This window comes from Muntiacus reevesi, chromosome 6, assembly GCF_963930625.1.
Source record: "Muntiacus reevesi chromosome 6, mMunRee1.1, whole genome shotgun sequence".
Taxonomy (NCBI): domain Eukaryota; kingdom Metazoa; phylum Chordata; class Mammalia; order Artiodactyla; family Cervidae; genus Muntiacus; species Muntiacus reevesi.
In genome coordinates this window covers 86,708,429-86,732,992 of record NC_089254.1, presented here as the reverse complement: position 1 = coordinate 86,732,992, position 24,564 = coordinate 86,708,429, and the positions used below count along the sequence as shown (strand labels likewise).

Here is a 24,564-nt window from a genome sequence, read left to right as displayed (position 1 = left end):
TATTTATTACTCATTTTTCATTCTTGCTTTACAGAATTCTTGCCAGTTGGAGAGTCAGACCTTGGGACTTGTTAAAATTGTATAATTTCCACCCTATCTTTTGTTAGTTTTTGTAATCAGTTATTGGTTGTCAGAATATACAAATACTAGAAAGAGGTCCATCTAATCCAAGTAAATGATATCATCACTGTATTTACAGACGTTTGCTGCTGTTTCTCTAAGGGGTTGAATTCTACTTAGATTTTGGAAAAGATTTTTCACTTTTTGGTGTTGGGAAAGCAGTTGATTTATAGATGATAATAATGGTGGTAGAACGTTTATCGAATCTTTACTGTATTCTAGGCTTTGATTTAACCAGGAACCTGCATTAGCTAATACAATCCTCACACAACTCTATGATTTAGGTACTTTTAATATTCACATTTTGGAGATGAGAATAGGGAAATCAAGAGAGTATAATTTGCCCTCGCTGTATCTAGTAAATGGCAAAAAAAGAATTTCAGCGCAGTCAGTCCAGGTCTGGAATCTTTTCTTAACCATTGCAGTTAGTGCCAATGTCAGATGTTCTCAAAATGAGTTGTATTTGTGTGTATGTTTTTAAAAATACCCCCAAAGTGTCTCTTAAAATTGGGAAAATTTTGCTTAATGGAACGATGTGTTCCTGAGACACAGTTTTTCCTATTTGTGTACACTGAACTTAAGAGTTGAAGCCTAGAAGAGAATCTAAGGCTGTGTCTATACACAGCACAGCAGGCTCTATCCCCCTTAGCAGACAGTTCAGGGCTCTCCAGGCCCGGGCCCTGAAGCATGTAGCCCCCATTCCTGAAGTAGCCCTCCTTATCTTCTCTCACTGAGCAGCTGATGGTAAAGCGTTATAACGTACTGAAAAAGGAGGTGATTAAAATGACTGCTTTTTCTCCGCCACCACTCTCTCTACCTGATGTCTAATGGAAAACTCAGTTTTCCTTTTCAGTTACCTTGTTTCTTATTACTGTAACCGTATTTATTACATATTTATACTAATAATCTGGAAGTCTTGGCAAGCAGGGATGATGTAGACCTCTGTATATTTACAATGGGAATATTGTTTTTACTTACTGTTAGAAATGCATTCTTTCTAAGATGCCTACTTCCAAAAGCCTGGGCTAGTGACGTGTGAGGCAGAAAGTGAAAATCACCTCTATAAACCCAACCCAACAAAAAGAACCTTTGTTAGGTTTTGTTGGTATCCCACTGTCTCACCAGACTTTTTGTGTTTTTATTAGCATTTATACATAGACCCACATATACATTAAATTTATTTCTGTGGCTATTGAAATATATATTAGTATAATTGAGATCATATTTTATAACCTGCTTGTGTTGCTTAACAATGTAATATTGACATCCTGTGTTGTCAGCACATGTAGGTCTAGCTCATGCTGTGTAATAGCCGTGAGAGATTCTGTTGTATGGATATTTCATAGTTTATTTAGTCTGGTTCTTTTTGAGAGACTTCTAAGTTGTTTGAAATTTTTCTGTTATTTACAGTGCTGCAGAGTGCTGCAGTGAACATTCTTGTACATCTGTCATTGTGCACTTGACCAGTTCTTTCCTTAGGCAGTGGTTTTTGAGTTTTGCTCTCATAATTGCCAGAGAGCCATACTAGATTGTCTGGAGAGTTTTGGAATGGTTCATGAGGGGTGGCTAGGCTATTTATTGCCCTAGAATTTGGTTAAATGTAGTAGTTCCTCTTCAAGGGGAATAAAAAGGCAAATACGACTAATATGTACTAAATAACACCAAAATAGTAAGATCTTTGCAGTTGATCTTAATGTATAGCCTCAGCAGCCTTAGTTTTACCTTGAATTGAGAAAAATTGCAGTTACATGTTTACCATTATTTTATTTTTCCTTAAAATACTAATGGTGAAATACATACAAAAAAGAGTGATTGTCATTTAACGTGATTATAGCAAACCATTGTTTTACTTCAATAGTAAATGATTTAAATAACCCTTTTTTGTGGGGATTGGGGTGGGTATTTGTCTTCCATGTAGTTTATATCCTGGAACCTGGAGATGCTCCTTTGTTACAACAACCACTACAGACATCCAAATCTGGTATTCAGCAAATAATTGAATGCTTTCGATCAGGTATGAATGTTTTAGGATGTATTTTCAATCTTCATGTAGTACCTTAAAATTACCTAGAAATCCTTAGAAATAATTTTTTTTAAATGAAATATATACATTGATTTTCTTTATAATATACTTTTAATTGTCTGTTTAAAAAAGGGGACGAGTAAATATTGCTTGATTAGAAATTCTTTTTCAGTACTATATTATTATATACTAATGTAAAAAGTGTTTAGAATGATTTAAAGAAATATGTGGTATATTTGCTGGTAAAGTGTTTCTTAAAGATTCACTGTTATTTTTTGGCATGTTCTTTATAAACTCTCAGAAGACAGTACTAAATTATACAAGGTCTTTATGAGCTTTGGCAGGGTAGATTATTTACTCAGAATGTCTGAGATGCCTCTTGTTCTAGATTAATTACTTTATCATCTCTGTTTATGTGACTCACCATCTCCTACCTAACCCTGGAGTTTCACTATCTTTAGTAGATCACGTGATAGAAAAAAGACTTATTCTAGCCCTGATATCTTCAGATATATTTGTTTAGCTTTTCTTTCCATTATACTACTGTAATAATGGATATATAATAAGTATATTTGTGCAGTTACAATCCAGTGCTCTAAAATAGGTATTGCTCACGAAGTAGAAGTGGTTGAGAACTATTAGAAGTCCTGTCAGTAAGGTCTTAGGTTGTTGTGATTCTTATATCCGCTTGTCCACCACTTGTGGATTTGGCTTCTTTGACATTGTAGGGTATTAAATCAAGTATGAATTAGCAAATGCACATGACTGATGGACACCTAAGTGATGGACATCCTAAGTTTAAGGATTAGAATACCTTTTGTTATTATTTTAAAGGTTACTGTATCTTAATGAAAAAGTTCTGAGATTCAGAGAATTTATATGAAGCCACTTGTATTGATGAGAAATTTTTTAAGGTGCTTGTTTTTAAATCATTTAAAAAGGAAATAGTATACATTTGATTTATTTTAGGATTCTAAAAAGTAGATTGTTCATTTAAGTTAATTTCTAACTCAGAGATTCATTTCTTAACACTTTTCATCTGTAATCCTCATGGCGTTGCTTTATGTGTTTAAATCAGCATTTCATGTCTGCCATAGCAAATACCTGTGCTCATACTAGATAGTGGTATAACATGTTTTATTGTGTTTTTTTTTAATTGCTTTTTACTTTTGATAATTGCCCTTGTTTAACGAAAATAACTAATAGGTCAAATTCTCCTGTGGTAAATACAGTGAAAATTTTACTAATTAGAGGTAACATTTAAGTATGTTTCTGGCATAACAGAAAAATGGTTAGTTTTTTTTTTAATTAATTAATTTATTTTACTTTACAACATTGCATTGGTTTTGCCATCATTGACTTGAATCTGCCATGGGTGTACATGTGTTCCCCATCCTGAACCCCTCTCCCACCTCCCTCCCCATCCCACCCCTCTGGGTCTTCCCAGTGCACCAGCCCCGAGCATCCTGTGTCATGCATCGAACCTGGACTGGCGATTCGTTTCACATGATAATTTACATGTTTCAGTGCCATTAATGGTTAGTTCTTAATTGCAGTAAGAGTTTCTGTTAGCTGCTTTTAGTACAGAGATAATTCTTTTTGTTCTTTCTCATATTGTGGAAATGAAGATAATAACTTCACAGTTATATTCTTTGCCTTAGGTTTCTTTTTTAAAAATTTGCAATTTGAAATTTTACTATTTCAGTTTATTACAGTGTTATTTGATTAAGAAGTTAGAATTATTTCATTTATTTGTGCTTTATCTTGGAAAAAAATTCTTTTTCAACAAGATCCTATACCAAAATCTATATATATTTTTTACCTTGAAAGGTGAATATTTAAAAATGAAATTATTTGTTTTCTTACTGCACTGTGGTTGTATTGGTTTTCTGTGTTTGCCATTTCTTTACCAAGATTAAGGAAGGGACTGTGAAATGGATTATGTGCTCTTTCTAAAATGTCTCTGGTAAATTTGCTTTCTGAGTTGTTTTTTTTTTAACAAATTTTGAAAATACTATAAATTCTAAGTACTCAGTCATTTAAATTAGAGATGGTTTAGAAATATGCTAAATGGTACAAAGAAACTAATTTTGAATTAAAAAAGAACTGTTTTACTTCACTAGTGTATCTCATAGCTAAGTAATTCTGATTTCCTGAGGATAGTAATCTCTTACATATCTGGATAATCTCAAGTCTCCTAAGGTAGCTCTTTTTTAGCACAGAGGTATTTAAGCCTCTGCTGACTGAAACCTTGGGAGGATGAGATGGAAGTTTGGGCCACATGACAGGGTCTAAGATACCTTCTCATTCTGAGACTTGTAAGTTTCTCCCAAGCAGTCCCTCAGTGACTAATCTCTTTTTAAGCTGTTTCCATTATGGCTTGGTCACACACATTTCATTTAAAGAGCTATAGTGGTGTTTTATATCTGACAGTTATTTGAAGATAGAACTTTGAAGTCATACTTTGCTCTTGTTAACGTTCAGAAGCTCAGCCAGGTTGTGCAGTAATGATGTGTTAGGATATCTCTTTATCTTCAAGCTCAGATAGTTGTCTTCAACTCCTGTATCAGCTCTGTTTAAGGGGTTTATGGCCTATACCGGGTTCTCTATGACCTGGTGTTAATTCCTACCTAAGCTGGAATTTCATAAAAGGCTGAGGAAGGAGTTGACTTAACTTTTTTAGGTCCACCAGGCTCATGTGTGCTGTACTGACTGGTTGTACTGACAGCTTGACCAGTTTTGACTCATTTTCTTTGCTTCCTACTTCAACTTTTGCTTTGGACTATTTCCCTGGCTTTAAATTACAAATACTTCATGACTTCTAATCTCTATTTTTATCTGCTTGACTTAAAAATTAATCTGAATAGACTTTTCTTTTTGGAATAGGAAATATATGTATGTGTGCGTGCTCAGTGGCTTCAGTCATGTCAGACTCTTTGCACCCCTATGGACTAGAGCCCCCCAGGCCCTGTGCGTAGAATTTCCCAGGCAAGAATACTGGAATGGGTTGTCATTTCCTTTTTCAGGGGATCTTCCCACCCAGGAATCGAACCAGTCTCTCCTGTACTGCAGGCAGACTCTACCAACAGAGCCACCTGGGAAATCCTACATAATATATACCTGTGGCTTAAAAATAATAATAATACAGAGGTATAAAAGGATATACAGAAATAAGTGTCTTTGCTCAGATAGTACTAATACGTGGTTTGTATCTTCTTCCAGAGACCCTCTACCCATATATGAGCATATATCCCTTAACTTTCTTCCTGATACAAATGGTAGCTGACTGGGTATTTAGGTATCTTTGGCTTTAAAGAGTACATTCTACTGTTGTTTGACATCTGTCCATATATAAATATCTCATATTTTTTAGAAGGCTGCCTGTTTTACACCTACCTAGAGCTTTTCTCTCTGAAATCTCTGATGCTTGGGTGCCTTGACACAGGCTGTTTGCTCTGAATCCTGGCTTCAGGTACTACCTGAACTGTGCTCTGCCCTTTGCTTGAACTTCTCTGTAGTTCTGTCAGTCCTTCTAGGATCCTGTCGGTGACTTTTTGTCTTCCAAGTTTCCCTCCTTTCTATTAAATTTTTTTAGAAAAAATTGAAGTTGAAATATAGTTGATTTACATTGTTGTGTTAGTTTCTGGTATACAGCAAAGTGATTCAGTTATATATATGTGTATATATATATTCATTCTTTATCATATTCCTTTCCAGTTTGATTTATTATAGGATATTGAATATAATTCCCTGTGTTATACAATAGGATCTTGTTTATCCATTCTATATATAATAGTTTGTATCTGCTAGTCCCAGACTCCAAAGCCATTCCTCCCTCTGTTAACTTTTATTTTAGCTTCCTTTTTTCCCCATTCTTTCCGCCCAAACTGAAACAAAATTTTAAATAACAAAAAGATGTATTTCCGTGACCTATATAAAAGTTAATTTAATTGAGATTAATATTCTTAGTGTCATAGTCTTCTGGTAGAGGCAAAGAAGCTGTGGTATGCCCTAAGGTTAGAGACAGAAAAATGGGAAAAGGGGAGGATAATCGTTTTGTCCAGTATTCAAACTGGCCCTTCATGTGAAGTTGACATCTTTCTTTTGCATTTTTGAAATATATCTCTTTTTACAATATTATACAGTTGACTTGAACAGCATGGGTGTGAATTGCATAGGTCCACTTTTTGTGGATTTTTTCGGTAGTAAATAGTACCAGGCGATCCTTGGTTGATTGGATTGAATCCCAGGGTGCAGAACTGAGGATATGAAGAAAGGGAGTATAAGGAGGACTGTAAGTTATGTGTGGATTTTTGACTGCATGGAGAGTTGGCATCCCTAAATCCTGCATTCCTTCAAAGGTCAACTGTATTATAGAAAAATCTACTACCTATAGAATACACTATTATGATGTGCAAGGAACAGTGACTTTTTGAATCTTAGGGAGAAATAAATTGCAGTGAAAAGTGAGTATTGACTTTGTGTGATGTTTGTCATTGTCGTTATCTAACTAAATTTAAGTTTGGTCTTTAGTTTCTTAGAGATTTTGTTTGTTTTTTATTGCTAAAGTGACATTTCTTTCAGTTAATGTAAACTGTGACTGGATGGTGATGCCTTAGTTCTGATTCTGTAAGCAAAAGCTTGGGACGAAAGTATGACTTATTAGAGGTACATATCTGCTGTATCATATGATGGATTTTTTTTTTTTTTTTTTTTTGCTTTTAGTTGATACATAGCAGTTGTAGGAAATTTAAAATCAGATTGCATATTTTGGGGATAGATAAGAAAAATGTAGCTGTATTTTGTTACTACATTCATCTTCAAAGCATCTCACCTGAGGCTGTGTTCCTAAGAGAGCAGCCATTCATGTTGGTTTGGGAATTTCTCAAGGACATAGATCATATCCTTCACTTTCATGTCTTCAGTGAATAACATTATACCTGGTATTTAATAGATGTTCAGTAAATGTGTGTTAGACTAAACAAATGTTTCACCAGATAGGCACTAAAACAATTTCATTCTGTTTATAAGTTTATTGTAGCATGTAGAAGTGTTCATAATTAATTTAGTAATTTTTTTAACCAACCCTTGTAGGTAGTGGTTTTAAAGGAACAATTTTGAAGTTTTCTTATATTAAGGATGGATGATCAGTTAGAAATTCCCTTCATTACTGGTCTTGGAATTCAGCGGGTGTGACAGGAATTATAGATTTGCTTGCAATGTTGGGAATGATATTGTGGTTCAACAGTCATCCTAAAGAAACTGAGTTCATGTGTGAATCAACAATAAAGCATACAGTGTACTATTTAAAAACTGTTATTGCTGCAACTTAAAAGAGTCATTGACCAACGTATCAGTATATTAAGGGAGAAAAGGAAAGCTTCTGTTTGTTTGGGCTTCCCTGATGGGCTGGCTCTGATGAGAAAACATCTGCCTGCAGTGTGGGACACCCGGGTTCAATCCCTGGGTTGGGAAGATAACTTGGAGAAGGAAATGGCAACCCACTCCAGTACGCTTGCCTGGAAATTCCCATGGACAGAGGAACCTGGTAGGCTACAGTCCATGGGGTCACAAAGAGTTAGACTGGACTTAGTGACTTCACTTTCACTTTGTCCTAACTAAACAACTTAAGCATATTTTCTTAAAAAGATGTAGACACTATTTTTGAATATGTAAACTATGCTGCAGTGTCTTCAGATTGTCTCTTAGCACGGAAGAGTTAGAATTAATATTATCTTATGTCAAGCATCTGACATGCAACCTAATGTGAAATTGAATACTGATCCGTTTTGAAAAAAATTTTTTTAAACTTTATATCAGTATATACAGTGTATTTTACTTTAATTGATAGCACAGGATTAAACCTTCAGTGAGGTTTAACTAAATTTTATTGCGCGCCCATTATGTGTGAGGATCTGAAATGTTCATTAATTAGTTACAGGTGTCAAAAGCCTTCTCTTTGGAGGGCTGGTTTTTCGAAAGATACTGAATTGATGATCTATGTAAATGGTGTAAGTAGTATGTAGTGACTTCTAAGATGATTTAAAAATCTAAGGTGAGAAAGAGAGTTATTTATAGGAGAAGGAATAATTAGGAGTAAGGCTGCACTGCTCTCTTTCTCTCAGGATTAAGAGTTGTGGAGGAATTTTTGTTGCTGTTTGGGTGAACTTTTGTTGCTGTCTTGTCTCTTTTTTCAGGTTAGAGTAGGTTTTAACTATTGGCAGAGGCACAGTTGGTTGGCTGTGTCAAACTGTTAGTGAGCAAAGCAATCAGAAAATGGTAGCTGATTAGAATAAAGCCATTATGTCCCCGTGGGAAACCAACAAAACCTTAAATGGTAACTGAAACCAACTTAAGGAATAACTTTTGCCTGTGTTTATGGAGTGAGGGCACATCTTATTTTTCTCATTTGTAATACATATAAGCAGAATTGGAAAATCACTCAGGTCCCATTTTTTACTTTCTGGTTAACTTTATATGGATTTTTAAAAAAATTTATAGAGAAGATTTTCTTAAACATAGAGAGAGCTCACCAGTATGTCTAACAAATGCCCATCAGGCATGGTCCTGAAAGCTGTGAATACAGTGGTGAACATCAAAGATATCGTCTCTGTCCTCTTAGAGTTTCCAGTTTAATGGAGATAAAAGTAATCACCAAACAGTGAGATAATATAGTATAGGTGTACAGGGTACTCTGGGAATATAGAGGAAGAATTCTTAACAGGGAACAGGAGGGGTCTGAGAAGGCTTCCTGGAGGAAATGACATCTAACCTGGAATCTGAAGGATTATTAGAAGTGGACCACACCAGGGAAATGGGGAGAATGTTATAGGCAGAGAGAAAGAAACATAGGAGAAGGTCTGAAAAGTGAGAGAATTTGGTGAATCAAAGGACCTGAAAGAAATTTGGTTTGCTTGATTCAACACAGCTGTGTTTGTATGTGCATAAGTGGTGTGAGGGTGGTAGAGTATTTTTTGTGATTTGATAATTAAGATTAATTAGTCAAGGTTAGAATCAAATACTTTTTTTTGTTGTTATGGTTGGTTGAGATAACCTGGTAGATGATATCTGATTTAGGGATGCAGTCTTAAGTTTTTACAAATAACATTTTTTATGTATAACTTCATGTTGTACTTTCTAGTCATAGCTAAACCTAGTTCAGATTATTTGTTTCCTTCAATCCTTTTAAACAGTTTAGTATCTTTAAAGGCAGAATTGAATTTGTAGTATGGGTCTAGCTGGTTTTTTAATTTAGGATTAAAATATGCAAAATTTTCCCATGTTTTCTTCTGTCTGTAATATACCCACCTATACTTACTAAGAATTATATGTAGATCAATTACAGAAGTTTATCTAAAGTGTTCTTTATCATCAGCCTACCTCTCATAGTTTGTCAATCACTTATGAGGTTAACTATGAACTAAATATATTAGCAATTTATTGCCAATATATTTTGTAATGTGAAATAGACTAGAGAAGTGTGTGTGTGTGTGTGTGTGTGTGAACTTACTTTTACACAATGGATAATACCCAGGTTATCCTCTGAATCTTTTAAAATAAATGTTTTCTGGTTTTGTGGTAGTATGATCCTGTGGAATAAACTTTGAATTGGATTTGGGAAGTGGTAGAAATTATTTCATTATATATATATTTTTTTCTTAGTAGAAATCTGGATTTATAATTTAATTCTTCTGAAATTTAGGTTCATATTTTCTTTCATATTCTCCGAGATAGGTTTGGTTTGTTTTATAAGGTGAATAAACCAAAGTGCAAAGGTGATATAACTCTTTAAGGCCACACAGCTAGATATCAGAATTGGAATCTCTAAAGACTTAGTAAAATTATGATAAAGTGGTAATCTTTTTGCAATAGAAATTTGAAGGCTAATGTCTTCAAAATGATGATAAAATGCAACATGATGAACATTAAACATTAAATAAATCACAAAAGATTAAATCAGAAATGCTTAACTTCTATGGATCCTACAGTATTAATTATCCTACTGAGATTGTGTTTATTCTCTATTAGTCCCAAAGCCCAATAGTCACTGTGCCCCTGGATAGTCTTCATGGTTTTTTTCAGAACACTTCTGTTTTTTTCCTATTTAATTCAATATTATTATTATTATTATTTTTAAGAAACTGAAGGCTCACTAATTAGTGAACACAGATCAATTTTGTCCATTTATCTGTGTCAGAGACCAGTAGGAAGTAGTGACAAAAGAGGTTCTATTTGTGTTTTATTTTAAATACTTCAGAAGTGCTTGTTTGCTGTTTATTTTCTGCCTGCCTTTTGATCTTCCATCATAATGCTTATATTCTGTAGATCGGTGGCTTTTCTTCAATGAATATTTATTCAGTGTTATTAGAGCTGCTGCTGCTGCTGCTAAGTCCCTTCAGTCGTGTCCGACTCTGAGCGACCACATAGACGTCACACCAGGCTCCGCCGTCCCTGGGATTCTCCGGCAAGAACATTGGAGTGGGTTGCCATTTCCTTCTCCAATGAGTTAAAGTGAAAAGTGAAAGAAGTCGCTTAGTTGTGTCCGACTGTTAGCGACCCCATGGACTGCAACCTACCAGGCTCCTCCATCCACAGGATTTTCCAGGCAAGAGTACTGGAGTGGGGTGCCATTGCCTTCTCCTGTTAGAGCTGAGAACTTTGTAAATAAGACAGGCTTGGTCTTGGCCACTTTGGAATTTTTAGTCTAGTGGAAGACAGGCTTTAAACTAGTAGTTCTGTCAGTATTTAATTAACTGCAATTAGGGTGAGTATTTTAGGGAGAAAGGCTTTGAATAAATTTCTAGTAGTATTAAGAGACCTAAGCAAAATTCAAAAACATGGACCAAGGATTCTTTACTGTCCACTAAATGATCATAATCCCATGTTGGCCCAGAACCGCAAGTAGTTTGAGCTGAATTTAAAAAGAAAGGCACAGATAATCTTGTGAGACAGTTTTGACCTTCTTTAAGTAATCAGGGGGAAATGTGTTACTTCATGTTTACTTTGTAGTACAAAAGAGAGCTGGAAGAACCAGCCAAAAACTTGGGTTGAGGTGGCATTTAATTCTTCTGTACCACTCCAGGTCTTGTTGCATCAGAATCTCCAGGAGTGGGTCATGTACGTTTTTATTACCAGGTCATTGTGATGATCAAGCAGATACTAGAACCATTGCCAAGATATCCCAGGAGTTGATTGGCTGCTGAATTAGAAAAAGACCATCGGTTTCAGGTGTCCTAACATCCAAGTGGGAGAAGGCAATGGCAACCCTCTCCAGTACTCTTGCCTGGAAAATCCCATGGATGAAGGAGCCTGGTAGGCTGTAGTCCATGGGGTCGCTAAGAGTCGGACATGACTGAGCGACTTCACTTTCCCTTTTCACTTTCATTCATTGGAGAAGGAAATGGCAGCCTGCTTCAGTGTTCTTGCCTGGAGAATCCCAGGGATGGGGGAGCCTGGTGGGCTGTCGTCTGTGGGGTCGCACAGAGTCGGACACGACTGAAGCAACTTAGCAGCAGCAGCAGCAACATCCAAGTCATAAAATTTTGCTTAGAATGTAGTTTATAACTTATTTTTGAGTATAGTGTGGTAGATACTGGCAGTGCCTGTATTTTGTTTTTAAAGAGTAAAACCACACTTCTGGATTGTCAGCAGTAATTTTCTAGTTTAAAAGTATGTTAAAGTTAACCTTTGTGTTTTTTTTCCCTCAGGAACTAAACAACTTAAGCATATTTTATTAAAAGATGTGGACACTATTTTTGAATGTAAATTATGCCGCAGTCTCTTCAGAGGATTGCCAAATTTAATTACTCATAAAAAATTCTACTGCCCACCAAGTCTGCAGATGGATGACAGTAAGTTTTATTCATATGTTCATTTATACATTTACTGTGTGTTCTTATACTATAGCTGCACATTCACATTAGAATGGTATCAGTGTCTAGTTACAGATGACTTAGTGATGGAGAACAAAATAAAATACTTAACTCAATGTTATATATTTGATTTCTTAAAGAGATAATTTAATATCTGGTTTTTAATATTTGTCATTTGGATTTTGCTAAAGATAAATGAAGTTAGATTTTTACCATGTTTATTTGTATTAAAATATTGGATATTGTTTTTGAATGTTTATGTGGACTATACAGTTTATATTCAGGATTTTTGTAAATTAAAATATTGATACTTGATGGGGGTGTTTGTATTTTTACTTCTTAGCAGCTTATTACCAGATATGACTCATTGTTTACTTAGATTCTCCTTAAGTAAATGAGAAGGTTGAATATAGAACAAAGAATGAGTAAATAAATTGATTTTTGGGGAATTGTGGAGAGCATTAAAAAATATTTGATAATCTTTCTAATGTTTCCTGGGTCTTGATTTGAAGATCAATTTTATTCTCAGTGAAATTTACTTGATATGTCATTTTACCAGAAATTGGATTGTGTTGCAAGCTAATCTGAAATAGCTTTATGTAATAAAGGCAGGTAGTAAGCTAATGAAGTTTTTGTGTAACCAAATGTTTGTTAAGTATATTGTCTGTGTAGATTAAGTTGCAGTGTATGTAATGATATCTTCTTGCTTTAAAGACCTAACATAAATTCCTTAAAATTTTTTATTAAGTCATAGATTACTTTCATTGTTTTTTGTTCAGGGATTTAACTCTTGTGGACTTAACAAAATATAGAAGTTATTTTTATCCGTTTGATATTTCAGTTGTATTGTGGATTTTGTGCATTTTTCAACTTAATCTTTTGTGGATGGGAATAGAGTGCAAAACTCCAAATAGCAAAAGTACCACTTTAATTATTAGCGTGAAGTGATTTAAAGTATATGATAGGAAATAGATGAAACAAAAATTTTATATTTGTCTCAAAATTTTTCCTTCCCCTGTTATATCTTACTATACTTCTTTTATCCTTGAGATGTGAATGAAAAGGCAGTCTAGAAATTAGTTTCAAATCTAACCTTGCAATTAAGGAACTAGTAGGAATTTAATTAACTTTCTGGTAGTTATTTTGTGTTAGTTTTTGGTGTGAACTAAAGTTAGTTGAATTTTAGAGGGAAATAGATAAATGGATTTGCTGGATTACTGTATACTCTTCTGTAATACTTACTCTAGAAATACTTGTGTGAAAGTATTCTTCTTACAGACTCTACTTTATCCATTTTAAAAAGAAAGATAAAGTCATTTCTTGATTTCTAAGTGGTTATCAGATTTGATGTTGTATTTGTAGCTAGATTTTAGCATTGTATGTAGTGTTAGTCAACTCTGTTACAGTATGACTGTTAGGTTGCCTACAGACAGAGTAATTATATTGCACAAGAAAGTAAAACTAGCTCTGTTTTTGGAATTAATTTGTAGTTTTTAATCATTGGTTTAATAGAGTTGTGCCATGTTAAGACTGAATTTAACAGACACTTCTATACCTCATTATTTGTGTTTCTGTGTTTTCCTATAAAATCTTTTTCTTTTTCCTTTCTCTATAAGATGTTCAAATGTCCCCATACAATTAGATTAGATTATTATGGATTAAGTTAATAGGAATGCTGTTATGTTTTCTTTAAAAAAATGATTTTTATACTAACATACTTCATGGTATTTTATCCATCTTGGGTTATGAGAACTTTTGACTTTCCTTTGCTAGCCTAAAAATATGAAGTATTATTTTTATTGTTTGGGATACCCATCTGCTTAAATATTTTATACTAAGGGCCCTTATATTAGAAGTAGCTCTTCAGATTGTATCTATTCCTTAACATTTGTGTACCATGATGAGATTTTAAGTTAAAGCAAATTTTAATTTAATCAGTACTAGTTTTTCAGCCTCATAAAATACTGAGAAGTAGATAATACTCTTGTAAAAATAAATACAAATTAATAATAAACTTTTAAGACAGGTTAATAATACATTTAAAAATATTAGAGGACTAGAGCAGGCTAATTATTTCAGATTAAAATGTTGTTTTTTCCTTAACAGACCTTCCTGATGTAAATGATAAACAAAGCCAAGCCATAAACGACCTCCTAGAAGCCATATATCCAAGTGTGGACAAGCGAGAATACATTATTAAGCTAGAACCTATAGAAACTAATCAAAATGCAGTGTTTCAATATATTTCAAGGACTGATAATCCCACTGAAGTCACAGAGTCAAGCAGTACTCCTGAACAGCCTGAAGTTCAAATACAGGAAACTAGCACTGAACAGTCTAAAACAGTTCCAGTTACAGACACAGAGGTGGAAACTGTAGAGCCCCCTCCTGTTGAAATTGTTGCAGATGATGTTGCACCTCCATCTGATGAACAACCGCAGGAATCACAGGCTGACTTGGAAACTTCTGACAATTCTGATTTTGGTCACCAGTTGATATGTTGTCTTTGTAGAAAAGATTTCAATTCCAGACGAGGTGTTCGTCGTCACATTCGAAAAGTACACAAGAAAAAGATGGAAGAACTAAAAAAGTACATTGAAACACGAAAGAATCCAAACCAGTCCTCTAAAGGACGCAGTAAGAATGTTCTAGTTCCATTAAGTAGGAGTTGTCCAGTATGTTGTAAATCATTTGCTACAAAAGCGAATGTAAGGAGGCATTTTGATGAAGTTCATAGAGGACTAAGGAGGGATTCAATTACTCCTGATATAGCAACAAAGCCTGGGCAACCTTTGTTCCTGGATTCTGTTTCTCCTAAAAAATCTTTTAAGACTCGAAAACAAAAGTCGTCTTCAAAGGCTGAATACAATTTAACTGCATGCAAATGCCTTCTTTGCAAGAGGAAATATAGTTCACAAATAATGCTTAAAAGACATATGCAAATTGTCCACAAGATAACTCTTTCTGGAACAAACTCTAAAAGAGAAAAAGGCCCCAATAATACTGCCAGCAGTTCAGAAATAAAAGTTAAAGTTGAACCAGCAGATTCTGTAGAATCTTCACCCCCTTCCATTACCCATTCTCCACAGAATGAATTAAAGGGAACAAATCATTCAAATGAAAAAAAGAACACACCGGCAGCACAGAAAAATAAAGTTAAACAAGACTCTGAAAGCCCTAAATCAACTAGTCTGTCTGCTGCAGGTGGCCAGCAAAAAACCAGGAAACCAAAACTTTCAGCTGGCTTTGATTTTAAGCAACTTTACTGTAAACTTTGTAAACGTCAGTTTACTTCGAAACAGAACTTGACTAAACACATTGAATTGCACACAGATGGGAATAACATTTATGTTAAATTCTACAAGTGTCCTCTTTGCACTTATGAAACCCGTCGGAAGCGTGATGTGATACGACATATAACTGTGGTTCATAAAAAGTCATCTCGTTATCTTGGGAAAATAACAGCCAGTTTAGAGATCAGAGCTATAAAAAAGCCCATTGATTTTGTTCTAAATAAAGTGACAAAAAGAGGCCCTTCGAGAGACGAAGCAAAACATAGTGATTCAAAACATGATGGCACTTCTAACTCTCCTAGTAAAAAGTATGAAGTAGCTGATGTTGGTATTGAAGTAAAAGTCACAAAAAACTTTTCTCTTCACAGATGCAATAAATGTGGAAAGGCATTTGCCAAAAAGACTTATCTTGAACATCATAAGAAAACTCATAAGGCAAATGCTTCCAATTCACCTGAAGGAAACAAAACCAAAGGCCGAAGTACAAGATCTAAGGCTCTTGTCTGGTGAGGAACAGTTACAGAGTTTTGCTTTATTTCCCCCCATCGAACTAAAAAAATCATTTGACCATAATTTATAGCTGGTTCCATTTTAACACGTTTGCTTCCATATATCTTATGGCAGTGGAAACTGCAAGAGTAATGTGCATATTGCATTTACCTCTTCAGTGACCTTTATTCCAATGGCTTGGGAACAAAAGTTAACTTCAGAACTTAATCTTCCACAGGACAATGCAATATAGTTATAGATAGATGGCACAGGGTCAGTGATTTCCTCTCAATGTTGTAAAATATATACATTAATATTGGCTTATGTTTACAATAGAAGTCTTCTGTTTAACTAACTTTGCACAGGTTTAATTTGATTCAGTGACTTAGTCTACTAATTAATACATTGTGGGAAAGTTAAGTATATTAGAATGAATTTGTGAAGACGATAATTATAGGAAAAACGTCTTTTGAGGCACTGTAATTATTGTAAAAATTAATGTGACGGCTAAATAAAGTGCTGCACTCAGAAAAAATACAACCCCCAAATTGAATTTAGAACAGTTAGCATTTATTATTTACGTTTAACATAGTGCTTCCAGGCAAAGGGGAAAACTCGATAAACAAAAGTTTGGATATTTTTCCTTTTCCTTGGAAGTATGTGTTAGTTACTGTGTTTTAGTTTTGATCTATGGAAAGTGATTGTTTAGGTCCCAGATCCTCTTTATTTTTACCTTTTTGTTTAAATAAACTTTTGGTGATCATTTCAACATAGTTAATATTATTAAGTAGGTTTTTTTCTTTTTTTTTATGGTTGTGTGTTGAAAAGTAAAATCCCTATTAGGAAGAAAGAAAATAATATTATTTTTTAGAGGGTTTTGGAACAAATTAGATTTTTAAAATGAAATATAAAATAAAGCATAGACTCCCTGTACTTGTTTTTGCAAATCTCCCTGTATTTTTAAAGTTTACCTTCAGTACCTGGGTCCCTCGTATTAAGGCATTTAATATATTTAATTAGTATTAAATTAGTTTTGGGTTCAGGTTCTAAAGCAGTATACTTAGTTTTGAGTGCTGAATAGGTTAAATGTTGTGGTTTGACTATCGCACATTTTTTTTGTGTGGAAAACTTGAGATGAAATCATCCTTTAGAAGAATTATTGTATAGTTCTAAAAATAAGGTTTTATTGGTAAACTCAAAAGTGTTCATTTATTCCCATTTCTCCTCAGATAACTTCAAGTGATGTACGAAAAGGTTTGGAGTTCATTTTTGTGGAAAGACTTTAAATTGGTGTTAGAACCACTAAACATCTTCAAATGGTACTATGAGGAAAAAAAGAAAAAATTTGGATAAATATATGACTGTAACTGCTGTTTTCTGACTAAAATAATAACCATCTAACCACTTGTTTCTAAGGCACTGCCTCTTCCAGCACTTTCAAGTAGCTGTGACATTAAGTACTGTCATCACAATCCATCAACTAACCACCCTTGTGCATTTGGTCTACATTTTCTACACAAATGGTGCAAATTTTGTTTTCCAACAGTTTGTTGATTAAAGTGATCAACAACCTGAAGAAAATATCACCACTGGTGATTTTTAATTAACAAAGACTTTATCTTAGCAATTTTAGTTTTGTTCCCCTTCATTTGGCAGAATTTTTATCTGGATTGTACAGATACATAATTTCCTTGAGTGTATGTTAGGACCAAAAGATAATTTAATATCAGCACATTATAAATATTTAGCCTGCTAAGTATTTGTAATTATTTTTACATTCATTTATTTCTAACTTGTTCTACAGCACTTAAATGTTTGAAAGTTTCATTTCAAAATTTATACTACAGGAAAGTTGCAGTTCATTTTCACCCATGGATCATCACATTGTTCATTTGTAAACATCTGAGGTTTTTATGAAAATTAAACATTCCCCTATATTTCTTTAAATTTCATTCAAAGCACTTTAATGATAGATGCAACTTAAATTTTCAGTTTTTTTTTTTTAAAGACCGCACATTTACTGGTGTTAATATGAAGGCAGTAAATAGCTTACTGAAATTTTATGGATGCAGACAATCCCTGCACAACCACTTCTTACAATATTAGTTTATTTCTTTAAATATTGCTAAAAAAGGAAGATTGGGGTGTAAACCCTGCTTTTTCCCCCTCTCCCAAGTAAAATCTTAGATGACCACTTTAGATAATATTTGATTCCTACTGTAAAATTTAAAAAATAATGAATTTTTGTCCATTTTTGTAATCAAGATTTTAGGGAAAACAGAAGTACATCTATCTTTAATGAAATATTGGGCAGGTTTTTGTGTATCAATACTTTGTACTTTTTAGGAATTACTTTATTTTTTAATAATTTTTAGTAATTTTTGTCAAATTATAATTTTAAAAGGTACAGCAGGAGAATATACCATGTTTTTATATAGGTTCACATGTGGACTTAGGAGGGACCCTGTCCATCTATATACTTTTTGTATAAAATTTTAAAATGTTGAAGATCCACAAGGTGATAATAAAATGATTTTATAGCTAGAAAAGCATTTACCTTCCCAGTGCTTTGCACTAAAATATACTGTGAAAGGAAAGTAGAAAGACTGTAACTTGCTGGAAATGTTCTATATTGAATGTACGTGCTCTTGTTGGAAAAATGTACTATATGTGATGGAAATAAACCAGACTCGAAGTTATTTCAGCTAAATGTGCTTCAGCGAAGGTGCATTGGTTGAAACTTAGATGTTTTATTATCAAATTTAAATTTATTCAGTGACTGAGCGGCTACACTTGAAATTTATCCTGATCGTTTTATTTTTAAGAGTTAGAGTGATAATTTCTCTTTAATTTAAAAACAGATTTACTTTTCCACATATGGAAAACTTGTACTTACAGGTCTAACTTTAATGATTAATAGCATAATATATTTAGGGAACTAAATGTTGTAGGTGTTATTTCATTTATAAACCATCTTCATTAGTGGCACATTATTAAACCTGTATGTTTGACTTTTGCAAGGTGTTATCTTTTATGCATTCCTACACACAAGACATATTCCAAAGATATTTTTCCAGACTTAACTGCCTATAACAAGTGGAAAGATAATAAGGATTCCTAAGAGCCTTGGGGTAGCTTTTTGCTGTGGCCTCCCATGTGTATGCCAGCCTTTTTCTTTCTGCTTTACTTGTTAAATCCTGTAGGGAAGAAAGAGAAATAGCCTGATGCTCGTGGAGCCCAATTGCTGCAATTCCCTTCCTCCACTCCCTTGTTTTCACAGGACCATTCACATTGTTTGTCTCCTCTGTCATAACATTAGGGCCACAGAGCAGGAATTTAGGATGGAGCATCAAGGGTTCCAAGGACTATAAAAAGATTTCATCTGGGTCATAGAGTTTAAAAAAAAAAAATGCTACTATGTCAGGACTTGTCTAAATGAGAAGGGCCTGGAGAGATTAAGAATACTTTACCATAACAGCTAAATTAATGGATCATGGGAGACATAGGAGTTTGAGAACTCAGACCAGTTAAGAAGAGTAGAATGAACATGTAAGGAGTGATTGGAAATTCTTTGTTCTTCCTATTCCTTTCTGGTCTTCATCCTTAACTTTTTGGTTTTATTTTGACTCTTGGTCTTTGTCATCTCAAGAGGATCAGGCTTGAGGCTTTTGAGAAAAGGCCTAAGAAATTTGTGCCAGACGCTTTTTGCATGTAGGCTGTATAAGCAAGTATTTGTAGCACTTTTTGTTGTGGAGTGAGGAGGGGCAGTGGTTAATCAGGTAAAGAACTATCAAGAACACCTTACTTTAAGATCTGTCTCTAGGTACAAATTATATCTACCTTTGCTGCTGTTTGATCAACAGTTTTTCTATAGAATTCAACTTACCTTCTTTCCTGAAGATATCTTTTACTCCTAAATTATATTGGTGGAAGAGGAAGAACAATAAAAGGTATGGCTTGCACTTCAACTTTTTAAGTTTGTATAGTGCAAGTGAGAACTGGATTAGTATGGCTGACACCAAGCAGGTGTTTTTTTTTGTTTATTTTTTTATTTGACCTTGCTATGCTGCTTGTGGGATGTTAGTTCCCTGACCAGGTTTCAAACCTGGGCTCTTAGCAGTGAGAGTGTGGAGTCCTAACCATTAGACTGCCGGGGAGTTCCCTAAGCAGGTACTGATTGTTTAACATTGCAGATACACTTTGGATGCACAGTAACCATTTTTGGGGTTCATGTCCCTTTCCCCCTGCTTTCTCCCTGCTTCAAGAACAAAACCTTTTAAAAGAGTGTGTACATTCTTAAAGAATAATAAATTATCCATCCTTAATTTTTAGCCTGGTTTTATTTATTTTTATATAAACACGCATAAAGATAGTATTTTGCTCATATTTTATATATATATATATACACACACACATAGGTAAATTTTGGCTCATATATGTATATACACCCCCATATATATAAAATTTGGCTCATGTATATATGCACACACAATACACACCAAATTTGCAGTTGACACCTTGCCTCTGTTGTTGAAAAGTACCTTCACTTTAAGAATGTGTATTTATTACATTGCTTTATGGTCAGTAGGCTGTTGTACTCAGTTTGCTTTAGAGAGCCTATGGACACAGTAGTGGGAAGTTTATGGTTTTGCTATGGTTTGAGCTTGTAGGTATATAGAGAGAGCTTTCCCAGTAGTTGTTACGGCAAGTAGATATGGAGATAGAGGCCCAAGTAAGTATCATATCCTGTTATGAAGTTACAAAAAATGGCTTCAAATGGCATGACCACTGAGAAAGATTTGAAATGCTTCTGAAACTGTAGAAACGAGGTCTCCAGGTTTCCTGTAGTGGCCTAAGGAAATAATCTAGATCCTTAGGAGTTTTAGAGTTTACTTTTCTAGTGGAATCTTTAGATTACCAGGATTATGATTCAGACAGGGTCTCATAGTTGACCTCTGGCTGAGCTGTAAAATATGGGCAGCGTGAAGTTGGCTGTGCTGTTGGGCAAAATCCTTTTCTATTCTGTGGTATTCTTTCTCTCTTCTCTGACTTTGAAAGCTAATGGAAACCTGAAGATAGAAGAGGAGTAAGTGTCAGCAGTCTTAAGATTGGCTATTAGTTGTTTGGTTTCTAAGGCATTTGGCCCATGACAGAATTCTGGAATAAAATGTGTTTCATTTAAACTGGGCTTCCCTGGTGTCTCAACAGTAAAGTATCTGCCTGCCAGTGCCAGAGATGCTTTTTGGTCCCTTGGTCAGGAAGATCCCTTGGAGGAGGACATTACAAACCCAGCAGAATTCTTGCCTGAGAAATCCACGGACAGAGACCTGGTGGGCTACAGTCCTCGGAGTCACAAAAGAGTTGGACAACTTAGCAACTAAACAAGAACAATTACTTTGGCTTTTCTAACTTTCCAAATTCTTTACTCTTCTCCCTTATAATTTGTTTCCGCACTCTTTTCCTTTCACCTCTGTTGTGAGCTTCTCAGTTCAGTTCAGTTGCTCAGTTGTGTCCAACTCTTTGCACCCCCATGGACTGCAGCACGCCAGGCTTCTCTGTCCGTCACCAACTCCCAGAACCTACTCAAACTCATGTCCATCACATTGGTGAGACCGTACAACCATCTCATCCTCTGTCGTCCCCTTCTCCTCCCACCTTCGATCTTTCTTAGCATCAGGGTCTTTTCAAATGGGTCAGTTCTGCGCACCAGGTGGCCAAAGTATGGGAGTTTCAGCTTCAACATCAGTCCTTCAATGAATATTCAGGGTTAATCTCCTTTAGGATGGACTGGTTGGATCTCCTTGCATTCCAAGGGACTTTCAAGAGTTTTTCAACACCACAGTTCGAAAGCATCAATTCTTCAGTGCTCAGTTTTCTTGAGAGTCCAAGTCTCACATCCATACATGACTATTGGAAAAACCATAGCTTTGACTAGACGGACCTTTGTTGGCAAAGTAATGTCTCTGCTTCTTAATGCTGTCTAGGTTGGTCATAACTTTTCTTCCAAGGAGTAAGCATCTTTTAATTTCATGGCTGCAGTCACCATCTGCAGTGATTTTGGAGCCCCCCCAAAATAGTTTCTCACTGTTTCCATTGTTTCCCTGTTATTTTCCATGAAGTGATGGGACCAGATGCCATGATCTTAGTTTTCTGAATGTTGAGTTTTAAAGCAAATTTTTCACTCTCCTCCTTCACTTTCATCAAGAGGCTTTTTAGTTCCTCTTCACTTTTTGACATAAGGGTGGTGTCGTCTGCATATCTAAAGTTATTGATATTTCTCCTGGCAATCTTGATTCCAGCTTGTGCTTCATCCAGCCTGGCATTTCACATGATGTACTCTGCATATAAGTTAAATAAGCAGGGTGACAAAATACGGCCTTAACGTACTCCTTTCCCGATTTGGAACCAGTCTATTGTTCCATGTCCAGTTCTAACTGTTGCTTCTTGACCTGAATACAGATTTCTCAGGAGGCAGGTCAGGTGGTCTGTTATTCCCATCTCTTGAAGAATTTTCCACAGTTTGTTGTGATCCACACAGTTCAAGGCTTTGGCATAGTCAATAAAGCAGTAGTAGATGGTTTTCTGGAACTCTTGCTTTTTCAATGATCCATTAGATGTTGGCAATTTGATCTCTGGTTCCTCTGCCGTTTCTAAATCTAGCTTGAACATCTGGAAGTTCACGGTTCACATACTGTTGAAGCCTGGCTTGGAGAATTTTGAGCATTACTTTGCTAGTGTGTGAGATGAGTGCAATTGTGTGGTAGTTTGAGCATTCTCTGGCATCGCTGTTCTTAGGGACTGGAATGAAAACTGACCTTTTCTAGTCCTGTGGCCACTACTGAGTTTTCCAAATTTGCTTGCATATTGAGTAAAGCACTTGCACAGCATCGTCTTTTAGAATTTGAAATAGCTCAACTGGAATTCCATCACCTCCACTAGCTTTGTTCATAGTGATGCTTCCTAAGGCCCACTTGACTTCGCATTCCAGGATGTCTGACTCTACTTGAGTGATCACACGATCATGGCTATCTGGGTCATGAAGATGTTTTTTGTATACTACTTCTGTGTATTCTTGACACCTCTTATTATCTTCTGCTTCTGTGAGGTCCATGCCATTTCTCTCCTTTATTGAGCCCATCGTTGCATGGAATGTTCCCTTGGTATCTCTAATATTCTTGAAGCAATCTCTAGTCTTCCCCATTCTATTGTTTTCCTCTATTTCTTTGCATTGATCACTGAGGAAGGATTTCTTTCCTCTCCTTGCTATTTGGAACTCTGCATTCAAATGGGTGTATCTCTCCTTTTCTCCTTTGCCTGTCACTTGTCTTATTTTCTTAGCTATTTGTAAGACCTCCTCAAACAACCATTTTGCCTTTTTACATTTCTTTTTCTTGGGGATGGTCTTGATCACTGCTTCCTGTGCTATGTACGAACCTCTGTCCGTAGTTCTTCAGGCACTCTGTCTATCAGATCTAATCCCTTGAATCTGTTTGTCACTTACACTGTGTTATTGTAAGGGATTGGATTTACGTCATACCTGAATGGTCTAGTGGTTTTCCCTACTTTCTTCGATTTAAATCTGAATTTGGCAATAAGGAGTTCATGATCTAAGCCACAGTCTGCTCCTGATCTTGTTTTTGCTGACTGTATAGAACTCCATCTTTGGCTGCAAAGAATATAATCAATCTGATTTCAGTATTGACCATCTGGTGATGTCCATGTGTAGAGTCTTCTCTTACGTTGTTGGAAGAGGGTGTTTGCTATGACCAGTGCGTTCTCTTGGCAAAACTCTATTAACCTTTGCCCTGCTTCATTCTGTACTCCAAGGCTAAATTTGCTTGTTACTCCAGGTATTTCTTGACTTCCTACTTTTGCTTTCTAGTCCCCTGTAATGAGAAGGGCATCTTTTTTGGGTGTTAGTTCTAGAAGGTCTTATAGGTCTTCATAGAACTGTTAGCTTCTTCAGCATTACTGGTCGGGGCATAGACTGAGCTGAGCTTCTAGCTCTTATCTTTTTTTTTTTTTTTCCTCTTCTGGTTAATTGACAGATCATTAGTACCAAGATCACTAAAACATTTTTTTAAGAAGGTAAGAGGGTGGAAAGAGAGCTCATTTCTTCCTGAATATCAGTCTATACTCAATTTGTCAGATTTATTATTTTTCAAGCTTGTTTCTCTGCATATATTCACCACTGTCATGCCACAAACGGAGGGGAATTTATTGAATACTGAAGGTGCATCTGGTTCAGAGTTGGAGGTTTTACTGCCTGTGCTCACTCAGCAGAATTAATTTGCTTGATCGTGTATTTTTAACTACACCTTGATAATTTTGTTCAGTGTCTTGTATGTTTCATATATACCCAGGCACTATAAGTACATGTTTGATGTTACAGTAAGTAGTAGCCTTTTCCATCTAAGTTGTGCTGTCATATATATACTTTGAGATGTTTGGGTCTTAATCTCCTAAACTTTTGTTATCTCAGTATTGATAGATTTAATTTATTTTAGAAAGTACCACCAGTACTAAAATGAGAGTTTATAGTAATAAAGAGAATTTCTTAGTATTAGCCAATAGTAATTAGCATTCATGGAGTGCTTACTATATACCAAGCACTTGGCTAGTCTTATACATGCCTGATGCCTATAATCCACCAACAGCGCTATGAAGTAAGAACTGTTCCTTCGTTATCCCCACTTATCCCCACTTTACAGAATAGAAAATAGAAGCTTAGAGAAGTTCAGTGGTTTAGGTTTATTCAAGTTCACAT

General features: G+C 35.2%; 1 protein-coding gene across 2 annotated transcripts in view; it reads left to right on the top strand.

Annotated features, from left to right (window-relative positions):
* The window catches only part of ZNF800 (zinc finger protein 800), a 48,628-nt gene that overhangs the window by 4,143 nt on the left and 19,921 nt on the right, over window positions 1–24,564 (top strand). Inside the window, exons 3-6 of one of the 2 annotated variants that reach the window (XM_065938697.1) lie at window positions 2,039–2,134; window positions 11,851–11,994; window positions 14,122–15,814; window positions 17,027–18,541. In XM_065938697.1, coding sequence (XP_065794769.1) covers window positions 2,039–2,134; window positions 11,851–11,994; window positions 14,122–15,814; window position 17,027 — 1,934 coding nt within the window. In that variant the 3' untranslated portion in view covers window positions 17,028–18,541. Of the gene's footprint in view, window positions 1–2,038; window positions 2,135–11,850; window positions 11,995–14,121; window positions 15,815–17,026; window positions 18,542–24,564 lie in introns of those variants that run through there. The other variant, XM_065938696.1, reaches the window with a different exon arrangement.